This window comes from Strix uralensis, chromosome 1 (genome assembly GCF_047716275.1).
Source record: "Strix uralensis isolate ZFMK-TIS-50842 chromosome 1, bStrUra1, whole genome shotgun sequence".
NCBI lineage: Eukaryota > Metazoa > Chordata > Aves > Strigiformes > Strigidae > Strix > Strix uralensis.
The window spans coordinates 48,579,567-48,597,969 of NC_133972.1; the positions used below are offsets into that span (position 1 = coordinate 48,579,567).

The 18,403-nt window shown below is 43.9% G+C and overlaps 2 protein-coding genes across 7 annotated transcripts in view; one reads left to right on the top strand and one right to left on the bottom strand.

Annotated features, from left to right (window-relative positions):
* The window catches only part of PTER (phosphotriesterase related), a 22,884-nt gene extending 15,029 nt beyond the window's left edge, over nt 1-7,855 (top strand). For 5 of the 6 annotated variants that reach the window (XM_074865125.1, XM_074865112.1, XM_074865130.1 and 2 more), the window contains 2 exons: nt 3,287-3,427; nt 6,756-7,601. In XM_074865125.1, coding sequence (XP_074721226.1) covers nt 3,287-3,427; nt 6,756-6,966 — 352 coding nt within the window. In that variant the 3' untranslated portion in view covers nt 6,967-7,601. Of the gene's footprint in view, nt 1-3,286; nt 3,428-6,755; nt 7,602-7,670 lie in introns of those variants that run through there. The other variant, XM_074865146.1, reaches the window with a different exon arrangement.
* On the bottom strand, nt 7,745-16,533 carry C1QL3 (complement C1q like 3). The gene is made up of 2 exons (XM_074865157.1): nt 15,184-16,533; nt 7,745-10,530 (listed from the first exon to the last, which is right to left on the bottom strand). Exons 1-2 carry the CDS (start codon nt 15,769-15,771, stop codon nt 10,351-10,353), a joined length of 768 nt encoding a protein of 255 aa, XP_074721258.1. The 5' UTR covers nt 15,772-16,533; the 3' UTR covers nt 7,745-10,350.
* Nucleotides 16,534-18,403: the final 1,870 nt, after the last annotated feature.

Genomic DNA, 18,403 nt, shown 5'->3' on the forward strand with positions numbered 1-18,403 from the left:
ATTACCTTCAAGTTTACTGATTTAAAAATAACTGCTTACAGAGAACTTGATCAGCTTCCAGCACTTCAGTCAGGATCAGCTTTTAGATTCACATTGATAAAGGTATTTTGGGATTTTAATTGCTCTCTGGGAGCGAGATTAGGAACAACTGTAGCCACATTTTTAAAAAATGGGAATTCCATTAATTCATATCCCTGCACAAATCCCTGTATTTACAAAGCATTGGACATTGAGCAGCTCTCACCAAACGGGGTGGGAATCTGCGGGGCTCCCAGCATTTTTGAAAACTGGGCCACAGAAGCTAATGGAGAACTGCTTGACTTGGCTGGATTCTGGATCAAAGCAGAAGGCAGATCTTTGACGTTCTGCTACCAGACAGAATAAATATTGCTTAAAAAAAACCCAGTTGTGTTTTGGATGGTCTTAGCATAGACCAAAGCGCTAACTTTTCGTTTCCTTGAGACCAAAAACCAGGAGCCTCACATCAGACATGGAAAGGAATTGGGATGCTTTTCTCTCTCCAGTATAGAAACACAGCCTCTATTACCAAACCAGTTTTGTGTGACCTTGTGTTGCTCATGGTGAGCTGGAAAGTGTCCAAGCATTGATCAGTTTGGCCAGTTGCTGAATAATAGAGACCGTTTGTGGTCATGTGATTCTCAGCAATTGGATTGTTTGCCCTCAATGTGAGTGTAATACAGGCAAGAGCACCGTGCTCCAAATTTCTAATGGTTACAGGCTCTAAGAGCTTGCAAATCAAGCTACAGGTGTTTTGTATTCACACAGAGCTCAGTGTTTTACTTGGGGATTTTGGGAGCATAAAATTCAGTGCCATGAAATGTTATTTATATTTGATTATATAGAAATGATATGGGCCTGATTTATGTATTTACCCACATTCCATTGTATCTATAGCTATATTTTTCTCTCCTTTTTAAAGAAAAACTGATTACTCAAATCTTTTTATGAAAGAGGACTGGGCAAGCTGCAGGTATCAGTACTTACGTAACCATTTTGATACAACATAAATATCCAGTTATGGTTTTTTACCTTTATACGCTGTTGTAAATCGTTGAATTTAATGATTTATTGGTGGAAAATAAGCAATATAAGTAGGAAAACAGTCAAGACAGAGGTGCAGTTTCACTAACAGCCGCTGATGCACAATATGACATTTCCTTGTACTCCTTCTATCATTACTTTCACACATTCAGGTTGGCACTTGCTATAACATAGACTCTAAACTACTGTGAAGTTTGGCTTTGCAATGTGATTTAACATTTTAAGTCTCCTCCAGTGAGAAGAATCCACGTGGGAGCATCCCAGTCCCTTAAATGTGAGATAAATTTGTACATAGCTCCATATTTCATGTTTGCTTTTGACACAGACAGAATGGTAGTTTTCAAAGGTGGATTTACAATCAAATGATAAAACTAAAATGCTGGCTACCATCTTTTGCTGTTTAGCACCTTAGAACGAAAGGTAGCAACTGTCCTTAGTGAAACTGGTGTAGATAAAAACTGGGAAGCAAAAGCTATTGAGTCTTGGCTTTGGCCATTTATTAGGGATTAAGGTTATAAAGGTATCTTGGTAGAGATCAACTTTCATTCAACTGAGTAGCTTTTGTTAGAAAACTCACAGCAACTGTTACGAATGCCTGCTTGATAATGGTTTGGTGGGTGTCCCTGCATTGATTTATGGATGAGGTCCAAACTATAAGATGCTTCCCTGTAACCCATCTCCTTTTCCGTGCATTCAGGGCTGCTCAGGGACACGTGTTGCCCAGACACCCAATTCCAGCAGAGATTAGCAATTCAAGCTAGGAACTGCTGCTGCTGCTACATCCGTGTGCTTTACAAGGGGACCCAATGGCTGATAAAATTAAGCGCTCCTGCTCTTCGTTGGGACAGAGCACCCAAAAGCACAACACTAACAATAATTTTAAAAAGAAATTGTTCTGGCTGTGATTCTGAAATACAATGTTGGGTGTTTTTTGCCACCTGCACAGGATGAATACTCTTGGCTGCCATCTCCCTATGAACTGAGCAGGGCTGGATCTAAAATAACCCATTCTCTTGCTCTGCACTTTGAAAACTCATTTGGTGATAAATGTTCAATCTCTGTAAACTGTAACATTTATTTTAAAATAACATTTTTTATTAATTACAGTTGGCAAGTCTTAGACTCCTGCTGATGGCAGGCTTGTTTGAACAAGGGTTTTCTCTCTCTCAACCCATCTGTTCCTCCTACTTGGTCCTGTTGTTAAGTCATAATATTGAAATTGTGACATGAGTCATTTCCATAGCAACAGACTGTGATGTAATTGTATAGGGTAAAATTACTGTGTGACATCAATATCTGCAATAATAAAAAAATTAAGCTACTGCCCTTTTAGTTAACTGTGCTGTGCTTGTGGAAATTTGTTTTTTCCTTAGATGAAAAAAAAATGTGGTTATAAAGGTAAAATTATAATGTATCATTTGAGTAGTTTTGTTTTCCTATGAATAGCTTATACTCTTGGTTAAAATGTTTCAAAGAAAAAAAAAGTATTTCAGAGAGCTCTGACTTCAGTTGCCATTCTTTTCCAAATGAGTGATAGATTTCTAGTAGCTTTATTTCCTCACTTTTCAAATCTGCTGCAAAACCCATGTCCCAGGTAGTCACAGTGCCATTATATATTTTGGTGAGAGCGTTTCCTTAAGGCGTTCTGGCCAGGTCCCAGTGCAAACAATGATATATTGCTGTTGTAATGACAGTCCAGAAACATCACTGTAAGAATAGAAACTAAAGACAAAGTTGTGTATTACCGGTGTGTGATGGATGAAACAAGCCCTGGATGTAGCTGTCTCCTGTAACTCTTGGGAAAGTAAATCTGTCTTGTGTAAGTAATCCATTGTCTTTTTTTTAAATGTCACTATGAATTAACCACCTCCTTAAATGTCCTTCCTTGTTAGGTTGTCTGTTGAGAGGGTTAGTGATATCAAAAGTAAGTAACTTTCCTGTTTCCATATAAAGATTATCATAAATGTTTTCATTATTTCATGGGGGAAGAGTTGGGTTTGTTTTGGTTTTTTTAATGCATGAAGTCCCAGATGAATGTGAGAAAGACAATCTGCTGAAGTTGCATGTGTCAAACAGGAGTCCTGTTTTTCAAAAGGGTGAATTAAATTTTAGATTATTGGTTTTGTTCCTTGCAAGTAGGAGGTCACAAAATACCTATCCTCATACCATGAGATTTTTTTTCTTTCTGTTACAATGCTGACTTTGTGTTATATATGTTCTGCAGGACCATATTTGATACAAAGAAACTTCTGGAATTTGCTAAACTTGGATGCTATTTAGAGTATGACCTATTTGGCACAGAATTTCTTCATTACCAGTTCCATCCTGATATTGACATGCCGAGCGACAATGAAAGAATCGCAAGGTATCTGCTTCCATGAAGTTTAAGCTATAGCATTGCCACTGACAAAGGAATATTACTGGTACTTGTTTTAAGGGCATCATGGAGTGATTCTACTCGCTGTTCACAATTGTCCTTTTTCATACTGAAATAATGACTTTTTTTTTTCTGCTGCTGTCACATCTTCTCAGAGCAGCATGTATAATTTCTTGTCTGCAAAGGAAGATGTAGAATCATAGTGTTGTAGGAAGTTACTTGAGAAGAAGATCAGGAGCTTTTTTAACTTCATCCTCTATCCTAATTCCATGCTGATCTGGTTGAATTTTATCATTTACTGCATATATATATAGACTGTAAAAAAGGCTGGAGATACTGGATTGATGTTAGGGTTTGACTTTTGTTTGAAACGCAGTACTGGAAACCTAGTGCTGCTGCTAAGCATCATCTGAGCCTGTTACATCTCCTCATCAGTGTGCTAACCCAGCAAAACTCATTGGTTGTCTTGGGTGGATTTGATCCTGTGCTGCTGTCATGAAAACCAGACTTTCTTCTTCCAAGCACTTTATCACCACTCCTCCCCCTCTCCTTTTGCCCCTTCTCTCTTTTGAAGGATGAGATTCCTGTCTCCTCAAAAATCCCATGCTCCTCACACTCACAATGTGAAAATATTGGCCCCGCTGGCAGGCTACCTCTTCCCTGCTTCTCATCAGCGCGTGCAGTCTCAGCTCACCTGCACAGCAAATCTGTTGTGCTGTGCTAACACAAGACATTGCCAAGGAGATGCATTCCTTGCAGAAACTGTCTGAGACAGGTAGGATCAGCAGGGAATGAGCATCTCACTCCCTCCACTCTGTCCAGAGGTGTGATCCTCCAGTGCTGTTTGTCCACAGTGTTCATGTGCAGTGAAGTGGCACGTTTCTGAGGGGTGGGGATGCCATCCTGCCTGTGTCTTTTTTCCTTCCAGAGTCATAAACAGTTCTTTAGTCCTCCTTGATGAGAAAGATTTTATGATCCCTGATCACTAATGAAGTAACTTTGTAGTTTTCACTTACATTTCAGACATAGCTTCCCTCCCCCGCATTGTCAGATTAACCTCAAAACTAAGCTCTGTTTTCAGACTGTTCTCTTCTTAAGAAGGAGCCGTGGTTACTATTCCACTTACTGCCAAGCGTTTGCTGCTGCTTTTCACACTAGAAATCGTTTCTCTTAACAGGGCTCTCAGTCTTGCACTCAGTATTTTAAACTGTTGCAATGAATCCGCAGTTTTCACGTTTAGAATGGGTAAAGTTGTTCCCCTCCCCTACGCTTCCTCCCCTCTCCTGTACCACGGGAGGTCAGCATGTACAGAAGCACTGTGAGGAATACATGTAGAGGAATGGACTGTGCCTTGGTTAACAAGTGCTTGTTCAACCATGGCAAAGTTTTCATTCCATCCATGATACTTGCTGAGCCACCGATGTCTCTCCTTACATTCTCTAGCATTCAAGTATTTCTTGCAGCAGGCTGTTTACAGGAAGAAAATACAAAAAGTTTGTCTCACTGCATGGTGTGCATTTGAGTTTGAAGTGCCATGAAATGGATTTTGTTGGGCTTTTGGTGCACCCACACTGGACATAAGATGTCAGCGGCTATCTCCTTAGGGTTGGGTTTTTTTGTCTAACAGCACCAGAGAGGTGGAAATCAAATTGACCTTTAAATGTGTTGATGAAAATACTAAATGGAAAATATATGTTCAGGTCTTGTCTATTCAAAACATAAACTTCTGTAGTCATGCCATACCTACTCGAACACAGTTTATGCAATCTTCTGCCAATGCAAGTAAAAAACCTGAATTTTTTCAGGGATGGTGTCTTTGAGTCAGAAGCAAGTACTAACTAAACTTATAGGAATGAGCAAAACCCAGCAATGAATATGGAATATAAAGGACCCATATGCCTCCCCAACCCATGAAATTAGTCCAAATATGAAAGGAGATGATTCTAAGAAGATGTTTGGTCAGCGAAGAACTTAGTCCCTCCAGTGTTATTGCTCTTACTCTCTGGTTGGCTTGTGGTCTCTGTATTTCAATCTAGAGAAAATACTTGCGATGTTGTAATACTACGATATACATAGTGTTGTGCACCGTATGGCACTATTTACGGTGTTTTTTGAAAGATGCTAATATTTTACCAAGTTCTATCTTACTTGCCTTCTTCCTGCTGCCCATATTGATTTGATCCTGTGACATGTATCTCCTCATAACTAATTGTAATAAAAACTGACAGTAAGGGCTTTCAGATATAGTGTGGTTACTTAAAAAACTAGTATTTGCTTTCTTGCTGATCAAAGCACAGTCGGGAAGATAAGAATTAGAACTTCACAGCACTGGCAACTCATGGAATTGGGTGCCTTCATGAGGAACAAGCACTTTCTAGGTCTGGACTATCCATCTCTGCCACTTGAATGCTGCAATCTACTGCCAAACTAAACTGAAGCTTAGTGGGAAACTTAGCAGCCACGCAATACAGGAGTTTAGGCACCCACCAATCGGATTCTAAAAAATGAGCTGAACGAGGGATTAAGGTGAGTGAAACATGGAACAGAAGGACTTGTAGCAGACTTACTACAAGGGAGTGACCAGAAGGATTACTTCTTTTTCCAAGCTGACTTATTGTCATTTTGCCAAGTCTGTTTAGCTGGGCTGCCGAATTAACTCCTCTTATTTCCTGGCATATGCTAGCACTGTGCAATGCCTGTCTTATTTATCTTTGAAACATGTTTGGATGGTAACTGTCTATATGGAATAAGATACTGACAGCTTCAAATTTTTATTAACCTGTTTAGCTAAATGGGAATTAACTAAAGACATAGAAGTATTTGGGTAATTGAGCCAGGCTTCTTAAAGGACCTGCCACATGCAGTCTGGTCATTAACAAATGTAATGGACTAGCTTTGTGACAGCAGCAAGAACTAACCTGCTGAGAAGGAGTTTATGTAAGAAATTATTACTTAGTCATGTATATAAAACCCGTGTCCCATGCTCAGTGATGCCAAAGCTCTTGAATTCCTCTGTGGACTTAACGGGACTGGAAATACACAGTCATGTAGCAGCTGGAAAGAGTTTTCCCTCTCTACTATGAGATGTGTGGTGGTTGATATGTTTTCAGAAATTTTTTTTTTTCATTCAATAAAATATGTGCTTTAATTTCAATTAAATATAAGGAATATGTCTTCTGAGTACCTAAAAATAAGTATTTTCAGTTATAATACAGTCCGTCAGTACAGTAATGTAAAAAAATGCCTATCCTGCTCAGTTCTGTGCTGTTGCAGAGTGAGAACCTTTCACTGATGGGTTTGCTTTTTACTTCTGCAGGATTCGTATGCTGATCGATGAAGGCTATGAAGACAGAATTCTGATCGCTCATGATGTGCACACTAAGAATAGGTTGATGAAATATGGAGGTCATGGATATTCACATATCCTTAAAAATATAGTTCCTAAAATGCTAATTAGAGGCATATCTCAAGAAAAAATTGATAAAATACTCCTAGCAAATCCAAAGCAGTGGTTGACTTTTAAGTAAGAATAATGAATAAATATTCCTGCTTTATAGGGAAGCTTGATAAAATTCAGATTTTTTTCAGCAGAGTAGTAATTTTAAAACTCTGTTCTTTTCAGAGAAAACTGGAAGTTATTAATTAGGTGCAAACAAACTGATTATGACTTTTCTTTTTAATTAGAACAACAAAATTATGTATTCTCTCTGCATTTTCTCCCTTCTAAAAGTCTGTCCATGAATGATTTGCTGGATATAAGCCTAGCTGCAGAATCTTTCCACTTTAAATTTTAAAATAATTGTTTCTAGAGAATAATACTATTATTAAATGTTACCCAAAAATATTTTTGAAGATGCATCATGTGGACTTTGAAGGAAATTACGGTTTTCAATTAAATTCCCCTTCTCCAGGTGGTGATTTTAATCCTTGTAATATTGACAGTCTTTTAATTATCCTTATATTCTTTAAATAATGCTGGATAGAAGGTCTGGGACTTTTAAATAGCTTCCACAGACAACAGAAGGCAAAAGGAATCTCAAATAATTCTTAAAATGATACTGTTTCTTTCTAGTTTAATATTTTACTTATTTTTAACTGAAAGTGTAAAAAATACATGGGAAAAAATATATTTTTCAATAAAGCAGTTTGATGACCTCTTAAACTATGTGCAGTATTATTACAAATGTCTTCTTTTAATCGCATTAATTTTTTGTCCTTAACTTTTGGAATCTCACAGCAATCACGTGAAACTTCATGCACACCAGCTTCTTTTTGTAAGGATGCAACACCAAAAGTCAAAATATATTACATAATACAGTTTTAATGAGTTGTAATAGTTATAACAAAGGTTGTGATATAAGTCTTTACAAACCAGTATATCAAGATATGATGAAAATGGAAGAAATGTTTGCCTTATATGTGTTTTTCACATAAAGTGTGTTCTTTGCTCTCGTCTAACTTTAACCAGGGCAGGTGATTTATCCAAAAAATGGTCTTATCCAGTAGCAGCGGTAGCCTGATTTCAAAAGCTTCTTCAAATTTGACCGTATACACCTTGTAGTATTGAGCTTTTCCAATAACTACCATAGTAAATATGCATTGCTAGTTGTAAATGATCTCTAGTTGGTACATTACTGTTTGATACTACGTAGAAAATCTCTAGCTACACTGCTGTTGTGAGTGCGCTAACCAATAGAAGCAACAGTGAAATGAACAGACATGAAGTCAGTTACACATCTGTTACTAAAATACATTACCTTGTAGAAAAAAAACAGGAGTAACCACTACAATGTACGAATATAGGTTGGCACTTTGTCATAAAGTAAAAGCGTTAACCATTCTGGTGAGATGATACACAAGCAACTGGCAGCACAATGTCCCTTTATAAATCCTAGATGAGTTAGACTGGCGATCCTCTCAGCCAGCCTAGACTAACTCAGCATTTGTTTTGAATCGGACGACTCAAAACAGAAACAGAAAGAGTAACACATTCTGTTTAAGAAAAGCTTCACTCATTCAAACAAGAGATTTTTAGAGAGATTCGTAAAATCTTCATCAGACTTTTACTGAGCAGCCAGCACTGAAGAGCTTTTTTGTCACAGTGGCAGACATGTTTGACATTTTAGTGCAGATAAATCTGAGTTTGTACCCTTGGTACATTAGACAAGGTTGCTCGTGGCAAAGTACATGAAATAGAAATGCTAGGGGTAGCCTCTATTACTCCTTAACAATTTATAGAAATGTTACCTTGATTTTGCCAAAACGTTAAAAATAAATAACATAACCAACTGTGCTAAGGAGCTAGTGAATTATCCCGCTAAATTTTAGGCTTAGAATGAAATCTGCAAGTTTTTGACCTGAGAGAAATAGACAGCCTCCCCTCCCAAAACCAAAACAAATAATAAATCCATTTTCTGAATAAAAACATTTTGTGGACATTACTGGTACGACTGATTTTAAAGCATTTTTATAACTATGTAACTCATAGTACCTGTGTTTAGTTTAATTCTCCAAGCCATTAATCCTTTATATGGATTAAACTTCTTTGAGACTTTATATATATCTCTCTCTATATATATATATGAATGAGAAAAATAGGTTTTAATACACACTTTTTTTTTGCATGTAAATATCTGCTTCTTTCTTTGCATATGTGTTATCATTTTTGGTAATATGCTTATCTGTGTCCATTTCATAGGCACGCCTTACTATAAACTGGTAACTTAACTACCATGGAAAAGGTCTGTGTGACACCATTTTCTCACGTGTCAGATCTCCCACTCTTCCTTTGTGGGAATAATCCCACTGTGAGACAAGACACCTAAGACAAATAAGGTTTTGACCCATTATATTCCTACGAAATTCTAGTTGAACATCTGCAGTAAGTCATAACTATTTTATTAAAAATAGTACCCAAGTACAGACTAAGTGCTAAAAGACTAATGAAGACTAATTGCTGCAAAGAAAACACTCTACCTTAGTCTGAGGATATGGATGCCAGGCTTGCTAAATATTTACACAACTAACCATCAAGAATGGGCCTGTAATAATTGTCTAAATATATATTTACACATTTACAAATTAAAAGCCAAATCCTTTTTCCAAATCCTAGTATCAATGGGAGTTTTGCCATTGGCTTTGGTGGAATCAGGGATTTGGTCCAATAGAATAGTTTGTCAACTGTTACATTTTTCAGGAAAAAAAAGAAAAAGTGTTTCTTCTATCCCTTTTCTTTTAGAACACAGCTAAGGGGAAGACAAAATTTAAACAACTCCACTGGATTGATTTTATGTTAAAAGTCTAATGTAAACCTACAAAGCAGGAACACTGAGTTAAGGCTTGAAGCTGATTAGTTTCTAGTTTTAAGTGGAAGGATAAGAAAAGTACAAGGCAAACAATTCCTTTGGAGAGAGAAAGTATATTTTGATTACCTCTTCCTTTTATTGTAAAATCATTCCTCACCACACTATGAGTGGACTCCAAGCATCATTGTTAGCAAGTAAGTCACAAGAACCGAAGCTGAAGTATGGATAAAGCAGCAAGATCATAACACATCAAAGTATCATATACACTGAAGAAATAGCTCAGCGTCCTTAGGTGGGGTTTTTTCTATAAAAATTTGATCTATGTAGGACTTCATTCACATGAACACTAACAATGAGGAAGTATTTGCTTTGGCGGTAGTGGCTCGCACATCTGTTTAACTTGGTTTGTAATTTTTTAACGTAAGGTTTCTCTGTGTGGTACAGATGTGAATCAGGTAGCATTCGACTTTTTTTCCCCGCTACTGAGGTGTTCGGTGGTCGCGCTCTGCTGGGGTGCTTGTTTCATTGATTTTTGCCACGCAAATCCATTGCTTAGAAGAGCAAGCTTCATTTTTGGACTGGTTTGGTGGGTCTTTTTACTCATTATCAGTCGGCATAAATAATAAATCCAGAAAATGTGCTGTATTTGTTGTTGTTTCCTCCATGTGCTTTTCCTCCATCTAATTTAATGTAAACTTCGTCTCCTGGCTCCAAATGAAGAACCACGCTGTTACTGGCATAGTCGTAGTTCTGATCAGCATCCTGAGCAATCGCACTAGCTCGAACCTACATAAAATACATAATAAGTGGTTACGAAAACTCAGAGAATTTTCCCTGCATGGTGAAATTAAAGCACATCCTCAACGTTTTATTCAGCATGCATGAGTTGCCACTTTAAATGTCTGGCAACATATATTGTGTTTTTTTCCTGTGGTTACTGCTTATTTTCTCCTACAATACAACACATGAAACTAAAGCAGTAACGTGCTCCTTTCTCAGTCGGCTGATTAATACACAACTACTTGCACTCCTGTAGATGTTTGGAGCCTTTCTAAATATATGCGCAATAACAGCTGAAGTTCGGAGAGCTGAATCTGGTCGTGTGCCAGTTTTACACTGGTGTAACTTTTATTTCAGCAGGACAAGTGGTTGACATTGGTGAGGATCCACAGTGAGGCCCTACTGATACCAGGCTGCACTTTTTCCAGAGGGGATTTATTGTCATACTACCAGTAAGATCATGCTGCAAAAAGAACACAAACAGTACCCCCCCCCCCACCCACCCACATCCACGCACACTCCAATGCACACAAGCAGGTAAGTTGGGGTTTGGAAAAAACGTTATGGCCACATTTCAGTAAGCAAACATTTAATTTCTGTGCATTGAAAGAGATACACATTTGAAAAATCACAGGTGAGTTGCTATTTGCTTTAAGAGGTTTTGGAATTTACAGGTAATTGAGGACTTTTCATTTGCAACTTTCACTTAAACATGTTTTTTTTTCCCAATTTTTCCCTTGCTATTCCAGTACTGATTAAATTTGACGTTGCTAGCAAACTGGAAGTAATCTGTAATTTCAAGATGTATGTTGGTTTCCAGCAATGAATAGCCCATACCATTGTAAGTCTCCAAATCATTTATATATAATTTGACCCTGTTTGGTAAAATATTTAAACTTAGTTGTATGTGATTTATTTCAGTGTAACACATCATCTGCTTGTTGCTTGTCTTTGTTCTAGCGTAGTTACAGAGCAGTAAGTGATTTAGTGGTACTGCAAACCTGAACTAAGTAATAATGCATGACTTGGCGTACTATATGTGGGATTTTATCTGTTCTGAATTGAAAAAATAGGCTATAAGTCACAAATTTCCATGGATTCCTTTCAAAGTTTAAATGATAAATTTCCAAATTAAATTTTCATGTGATACAATTTCACATTAATATTGAAATATTAAAATGGAGAGGGGGTTCTTTACCATGCAGGATCTCATGGCAATATGCAGCTTAAAAATCACAATAGGTGGAAATTCTTTTACATCCTGTAAGAAGAGTGAGAAAAGCTTAGAAGACTTCTAGTGGTGTGACAGTCTGCAAATTTAAACTGATTTAAACATGATGGTAAACCACAACTATTTCAGGACTTCTTCATCCTGAATTGCCTGGTGGTGTTTACAGAGGCAATCTGTTTTGCTAGTGTTTAAGCAATAATTATTCTAAGCAGAGGGTACTTCCTCTGGATTAATGACTAGCAGGGTGGAGTTGAAGGCTCTGGGCCATTAACCCAAAGGAAATAACGGGCTGAGGCTGCTCCTGGAGGTGTAAATGGAAAGGGCAAATGGGAAGGAGTGAAAAGGCTATAGATGAGGTAGAAAAACTTTCACAGAGAACTCGTATCTTGTATATTGGCAAACAAAATGGTTTAAATGACTTTCCAAATTTCCATTTACATCATAATGAAATGCTACTTCGTGAATTTGTCTAAAATGTATTTTTTTTCTGTGGATAGTAAAGGAGAATTCGAATTGTATTAGTGACTACCCTAAGGGAGTCAGCATATGGACACTGACTACAATAACAATGGATATTTCATTTTTAAGATTCTAGACAGTACGTACTGGCGGAGGAAAAAAGATTCTGCATAATGAAAGTCTAGAAACCAAAGTGTAGATCTTACTGCCCTGTGTATAAGCAAACGTCCTGTAAACTCCACTGTGCTATTCTTAGAGGTTTTACCTCCTTGTTTGGTTAGCCAGAGCAATTTCTTTTCAAAGCCTGGGAGAACAGTCTCAAATGAATTCTCAGTGTACTGCTGCAAGAGGGTAAATGTATCTCAAAATCAAACCATTAACGGACTATACATTTCATAAGTTGCAAGACTGCTCAACTCATCTTTCGTAAAGTTACGCTCTCAGGTTGCAGAGACGTACTAGTTCAGCTATACGACCTCAGCACTCCCTGTTCAAGCTTTATAACCGTTAAAGAAGGAAAAGTGTTAACAGTGGAGACCTCGAGGTTCCTCCTGTGCATTGCTTAGGAATGATTTTTTTCTGTAAGTCACAAGCTTTTCAGAATTTTGGTTTTTTTCATTGTTGGAAAACACTGAATTTATTTTTCAACGCCAGACTCCATTTAATGACTTCCAAAATTTCTGAGCTTTCTTAGAAATAATACACAAAGTTAACTGCTATCACATCACATCAGTGTTTAGTGTTTCAGGTATAAATTATAATCAAAAGGAGACACTGCTGCATTAAAACTGTGTGTTAATTTTAAGTAGTTTGTATGCAGATATTTACCTAAATACTTATCTTTGAATAGATAAATACAGATATATACATAGAACCCCTGCCTTTTTTTTTTTTTCCTTCGAATCACTGCGAGTTTAATTTGTTTCGTGTCTGGTACTGGAAGTAGTTATATTTGGGAACCGTTAGACTTCAGCCTCAATATAATATTTGTAATTGGTTAGTTTTTAAAAAGTACTGGTATGTATTTATTTTTCAGGATTTGGGAAAATAAACACTTTAAAACATTAAAGGTCAAAAATAGATTAATTTTTAATTGCAAGTAAAATGGTATTCTCGCGGTGGACGATCTCGCCTTTGTGTGAAGAAATCAAAGTGAATATATTGCAATGTACTTTGTTTTATGAGTCCCGGTTTATCTGCTGAGGTAGTATTTATGGTAGACATTTTCTAATCTAATTAATTGTTGCCGATGTCCTCATTATTCTTTTTTCACAGTACTTCTGAGGAGCCATAAACGAAAGGTTAAGTGGCACAGCAGATGAATTGACGGCCGGCCGCCGCTCCCGCCTGCGGGGAGCACAAAGGGCCGTGGAGCGGCTGCCGGCTCCGCCGAGCTGGCGGCGCTGCCCGGGGGAGGAGACACGCAAACGAAGAAAGGAGCCCCTCCGGCACCTGCGCGGCACGGCGGGACACCCAGTCCCCGTTTCAGTCCCAGGGACACCGCGCAGAGCGGGTCACCCCCACCCCCCCGCAGCCCGCCCCGCCAGAGGCTGAACGGCCCGGGGAGAGCGGCAGCGCTGGGCTCCGGGCTCCCCGGGCCTGGGCAAGCGGCAGCCCGGCCCTGTAGCCCCCTGCGTGCCGGGACAGCCCCGGCGGGGAGGGACCTGTTGAGCGGCTGGGGCGCGGCTGGGGCGGGGGGGAGCGCCGGGAGCAGCGCGGAGCTGCCGGAGACACGGGAAAGCCCGGGCACACCGCGCTGCCGCCCGGCACCCAGGGCGGGACGGTGGCGGATAGCCTGGCGGTATCGCTAGGCGCTGTCGTAATTCGAGCCAGCCTGGCTGTGTCAGTTAACTGCCGATGGAAGAAGCGCCAAATCGCGACGGACGGCTCCCCGGGGGCAATCTTACGGGCACAGCCTCTGCCAGCGCGGTGGCAACGCTCCTCCTAATTAAAATGGACGAGTGCTCTGTCTTTCAGACGGTAGCCTCGCATGAGCTTTAACTATTTTAGACGTTCCCTCCTCTCCTCCCGCGGGGGTGCCGGCAGACGCGGGGCCGTGCCTGTGCCCGGCGGGCCCCCACCCCGCGATCGTCGGCCGGCGCCTGCCCCGGCGCTGGCCCGCCAAGGCCGAGGTCTGCGGACGCCGCGCTCACAGGTTACCGGCTTTCCCTGCCCGAGGGAATCCTCGCTCCCCGCCGGGGGCTCGGCGCGTCTCTAAGTCGGCGCCCCGCTGCGTGGGAGCCCCGTCCCGCGCCGTGGCTGCCTTCCTCCCCCGCACCTCACCCCTTCCCCACGCAGCACTGCCCTTCCCTGAGTTCACCCGGCCGCCCCGGCTCCCCGTCCTTCCCCGGGACTTTCCCTTCCCCGGGGGGACGCCCGGCCCCGGCCCGGGCTCCGCTCGCCCCCGCGGCGGCAGCGCCGCCAGCGCGAAGCGCCCCCCGCTCCCGTCCCGGCCGAGCTGTGGGCAGCGCGCCGCGGCCGCCGGGACGGCAGCCGGCCCGGACGGCGGGCGGGGAGTCACGGCGCTGGGGGAAAAGAGTGCGTGGAGTCCGCATCCACCCGGCGGGGCCGGGGCAGAGCCCCCGTCCCTCACGGGTCCTCGGGCACCCGAGGTGGAGCGGGGCCGCCCGCAGGGTCCCCGGCGGCTGCGGAGCGGCGGCCGCCGGCTCCCCTCAGCTCCCCGCCCCGCCGGCCGCCCGCTTCCCGCCCTTCCCGCGCCGCTCCGCTCCGCCCGCTCCCTCAGGGAGCCCTGCTCCGCCCGGGCGCCGGTTCCCTTCAAGGCGCCCGCTCCCTCAAGGAACCCGGCTCTCCCCGGGCGCCCGCTCCCTCGGGGAGTCCGGCTGCCCTCGGGCGCCCGTTCCCCTCACGTCGCCCGCTCCCCTCTGGAAGCTCGGCTCTCCCCGGGCGCCCGCTGCCCTCACGGCGCCCGGCTCCCCTCAGCCCCCGGCTGCCCCCGGCGCGGCGCCCACCTGGTTGTTCTTGCAGAGGTCGGCCCACATGCTGGTGCCGTCGCCGCCCCGCATGAGCACATGGTAGGTGAAGAAGTAGATGCCGGGGATGGAGCAGGTGAACTTGCCGGTGGTGGGGTCGTAGTGGTTGCCCAGGTTGGTGACCACGTCGTCGAACTTGAGCACCTCGTAGCCCTCGTGCTGCCGCTTGAGGCCGGCGTAGAAGGCGATCTTGGGGACGGTGCTGTAGGTGGCGGCGCTGATGGCCCCGGCCGCGTTCAGCCCCGGCGCCCCGGGGGGGCCCGGCAGGCCCTGCCGCCCCGGCTCGCCCTTCTCACCCGGCGGCCCCACCGGGCCGGGCGGCCCCGGCTCCCCCGGGGGCCCGCGGGGCCCCGCTTTGCCCGGCCGGCCGGCCTCCCCCTTGGGCCCCTGGATGAAGGTGGGCAGGGACTGCATGAGGCCGCGGTCGGGCGTGGCCGCCGTGCTGGGCGCCTTGGTGCCGCCGTAGGGGTCGCAGACCATGCGGCAGGTGCCCAGCATCTCGTAGTGCGCCGAGGTGCCGGCCGAGCTGACCAGCACCGGGATGAGGATGACCAGCAGCAGCACCATCACCACCCCCAGCGCGCCGGCCGCGATCAGCCGCCGCCTGCTGCCCACCAGCCGGCTCAGCGCAGGGCGATCCTCTTGCCTGCTTTTGGACAAAATCTTGATGGTTGGTCGGGGACCTCCTCAGAGCCGAAAAACCGCCGAGCCCGCGCGAGCTCGGCTCCCCTGGGGCTTCGCCGCCCGCCCGCTGCCGGTGGCGGCGGGGGCTCCCGCGGGTCGCGGCGCTCCGCTGCGGCCGCTGCAGCCGCCGGGCGGGAGGGAGGGAGGGAGAGAGGGAGGGAGGGCGAGGGAGAGCTGCCGCCGCGCCCCGGCCGCCCGCACTTTTATGCTCCCGCTGGCGATCGACTTTTTTTTTTTGCAGGCTGTGCCAGTCCGAGTCAACTTTCCCTGGAACTTGCCTTTCCTCTCGCGATCGCCCCGCTCGCCTCTTCGCTCGCTCTCTCTCTCGTTTTTTTTCTTTCTTTTTTTTTTTTTTTTTCTCTCAGAGACGACGGTCCTCAGCGGGGACGCGCCTCCTGGCCGCCCCGCAGCCGCCCCGGTGCCCGCCGCCGAGAGCCCGCGCCGCCGCGCCGCGCCGGAGCCGGAGGGAGAGCGGGATCCTGCCCGGGTGCCACCTGCCAGGAGAGGAGGAGGCTGACGAGCGCGCTGGAGCAATTTATAGGCACCCAAAAGCGCAGGGGAAAGGGGAGCTGCTTTGGCATCTCATTCCAGCATCTGCTCTGCTCTTCCCACTCACAGAGAGTTTGGCATTACTCTGGCAGTGTGGGAAATATATATTTTTTTTTCCTTTCTCCCTCCCCCACCCCTCCCGCAAACGGATGAACAGTGAAATCGTGAGCCTCACTCACTAGCTGCATCTTGCGATGACAGCTCTTTCTGGAGCAAACCAAAAGGAAGAGATGTGCTTAGCAGCCTCTGGGTACCCTTCAGGTCACCGATCGAGAATTAAAAGGTCAATCCACCTCCTGCTTAACGCTCCTCTGAGGCTACCCTGCCATATTAGAGTTTCCTGGGAAATATCACTTTAAATGTAAGCATGCTTTACAGTTACCAATTGTCCAAGTGGAAGTTATCTGAAAATATACCTCCCACCTCGCACAGTAATAGAGATTAGCATCTCTCACAATTTCGGATCTACTCCCCCCCCCCCCCCCCCCCCCCGCCCCTCCCCGATTACAACCATAAAGGCAGAGAAGGAAACCTTTCTTTCTGTGAATTAAAATCGACATACTCATCACCGGCTGCAGTGTTTCCCGGTGTTAAAGCCAGCCACCGCTTTGCTAGCAAACTGACACTGAGGGAAAGAGTTCCCTTTTGTTTTGAAGCCAAAGGAAAGTGCAGGGCATATGCAGATCAACAGATGACTGGACCTGAGGCACCTGGCTTAACTCAAGGGCAGGAAAGCATCTTGTTAAATCTTGGGGTTTTCTTTTTTTTTGTTTTCCTTCTTTCTTTTTTCCTTTTTTCTTTTTTTGGCATGTGAAAGGTTTCTCCTCCCCCAAGGGTGCTGGTGAACACCTCTGTGACTGAGCGGGAAGGTGAATGTGCAGTATTATTGGCATTTCCCCCAAGAAAATATTAAGGAACTTGTCCTGCTTACAGATATACAAGGTACACAAAGAGCTGCTTAAATAAACAAACAGAATTGATTCCTAAATCATACTTCTGTATTCAGGAGCAATGGACGTCAATCAAACGTGGGTGACATTTGCCTGTCAATACAGGGATGATGGCTGGAAAGAGTGTGACTTATTACAGCAAGGCAAGAATCGGAAATGAGGAACAGCGGCAAATAGGACAACAACTAAATAATAGCATCTCCAGTGATGATCAGAGGGCTGTGATCTTGTCTTGGATTTTATTAGCACAAATCCCCTCTCCCTTCACCCGTTCTCTTTTCTTTCTTTTCTATTCTGCAACACAATAAGGTCAAACAAGCAGGCAGTGGGAAACAAAGATTCATTGATTCTTCCTTTTAAGCAGAAATGTCAGCAGCTCCTTTTGCTCTTTCCTGAGAGACTCAAAGGCAGTAAGTGTGTCCACACCGCATAGAGATGGGCCAGCCCAGCTCCTTATCTCCTGATAAAGCTTCCATATCCCTCCCCTTTTTTTCCCTTTCTTTCTTCTTTCTTTCTGCTAATGCTCTGTCTTAAAAAATATTCTTTATCTGGCACTGACATCAGCTAGCCAGTTCCCTCAGCTAAGGGCTTCCCCTCAAGACCCAGGAAGGCACTTGAACACTCTTGGAGTATTATGTTTGTATCTCATCGCTCTCTTCACCCCATAGGAAAGGGCTTTCAGCACTGCTCTTTCGTCCGGGCAGGAAAAAAAGAAAAGTTGTGCCAAGACTGATGGATCCATCTCAGCCTGTGGCTGGGCCCTTGAGGCGTTGTATTTAGTCATCCCTAACCCAGGCAGTTTTCGTGAGATCGCGATGTCCATAAACCTGCATTGCAACGGCCGTGTTACACATTGGGAAGATAGCAAATCTCTTGCCTTCAAAGAGACACAAACCTATCGTGGTCCATAAAGCTATACTGATGTTGGGTGTCTTACTGACATCGAGGACACTCTCAGTTCCTTACTCCAGCTATGATAATCCTGATTTTTAAAGCAAGGTCCTACCATACCAACC

What these genes read in the sequence shown, in the direction of transcription:
- C1QL3 (XM_074865157.1), bottom strand. Translation starts at nt 15,771, where the DNA reads ATGGTGCTGCTGCTGGTCATCCTCATCCCGGTGCTGGTCAGCTCGGCC. An exon ending in ACCTCTGCAAGAACAACCAG is followed by an intron (nt 10,531 to 15,183) that starts GTGGGCGCCGCG and finishes TATTTTATGTAG; the next exon opens with GTTCGAGCTAGTGCGATTGC.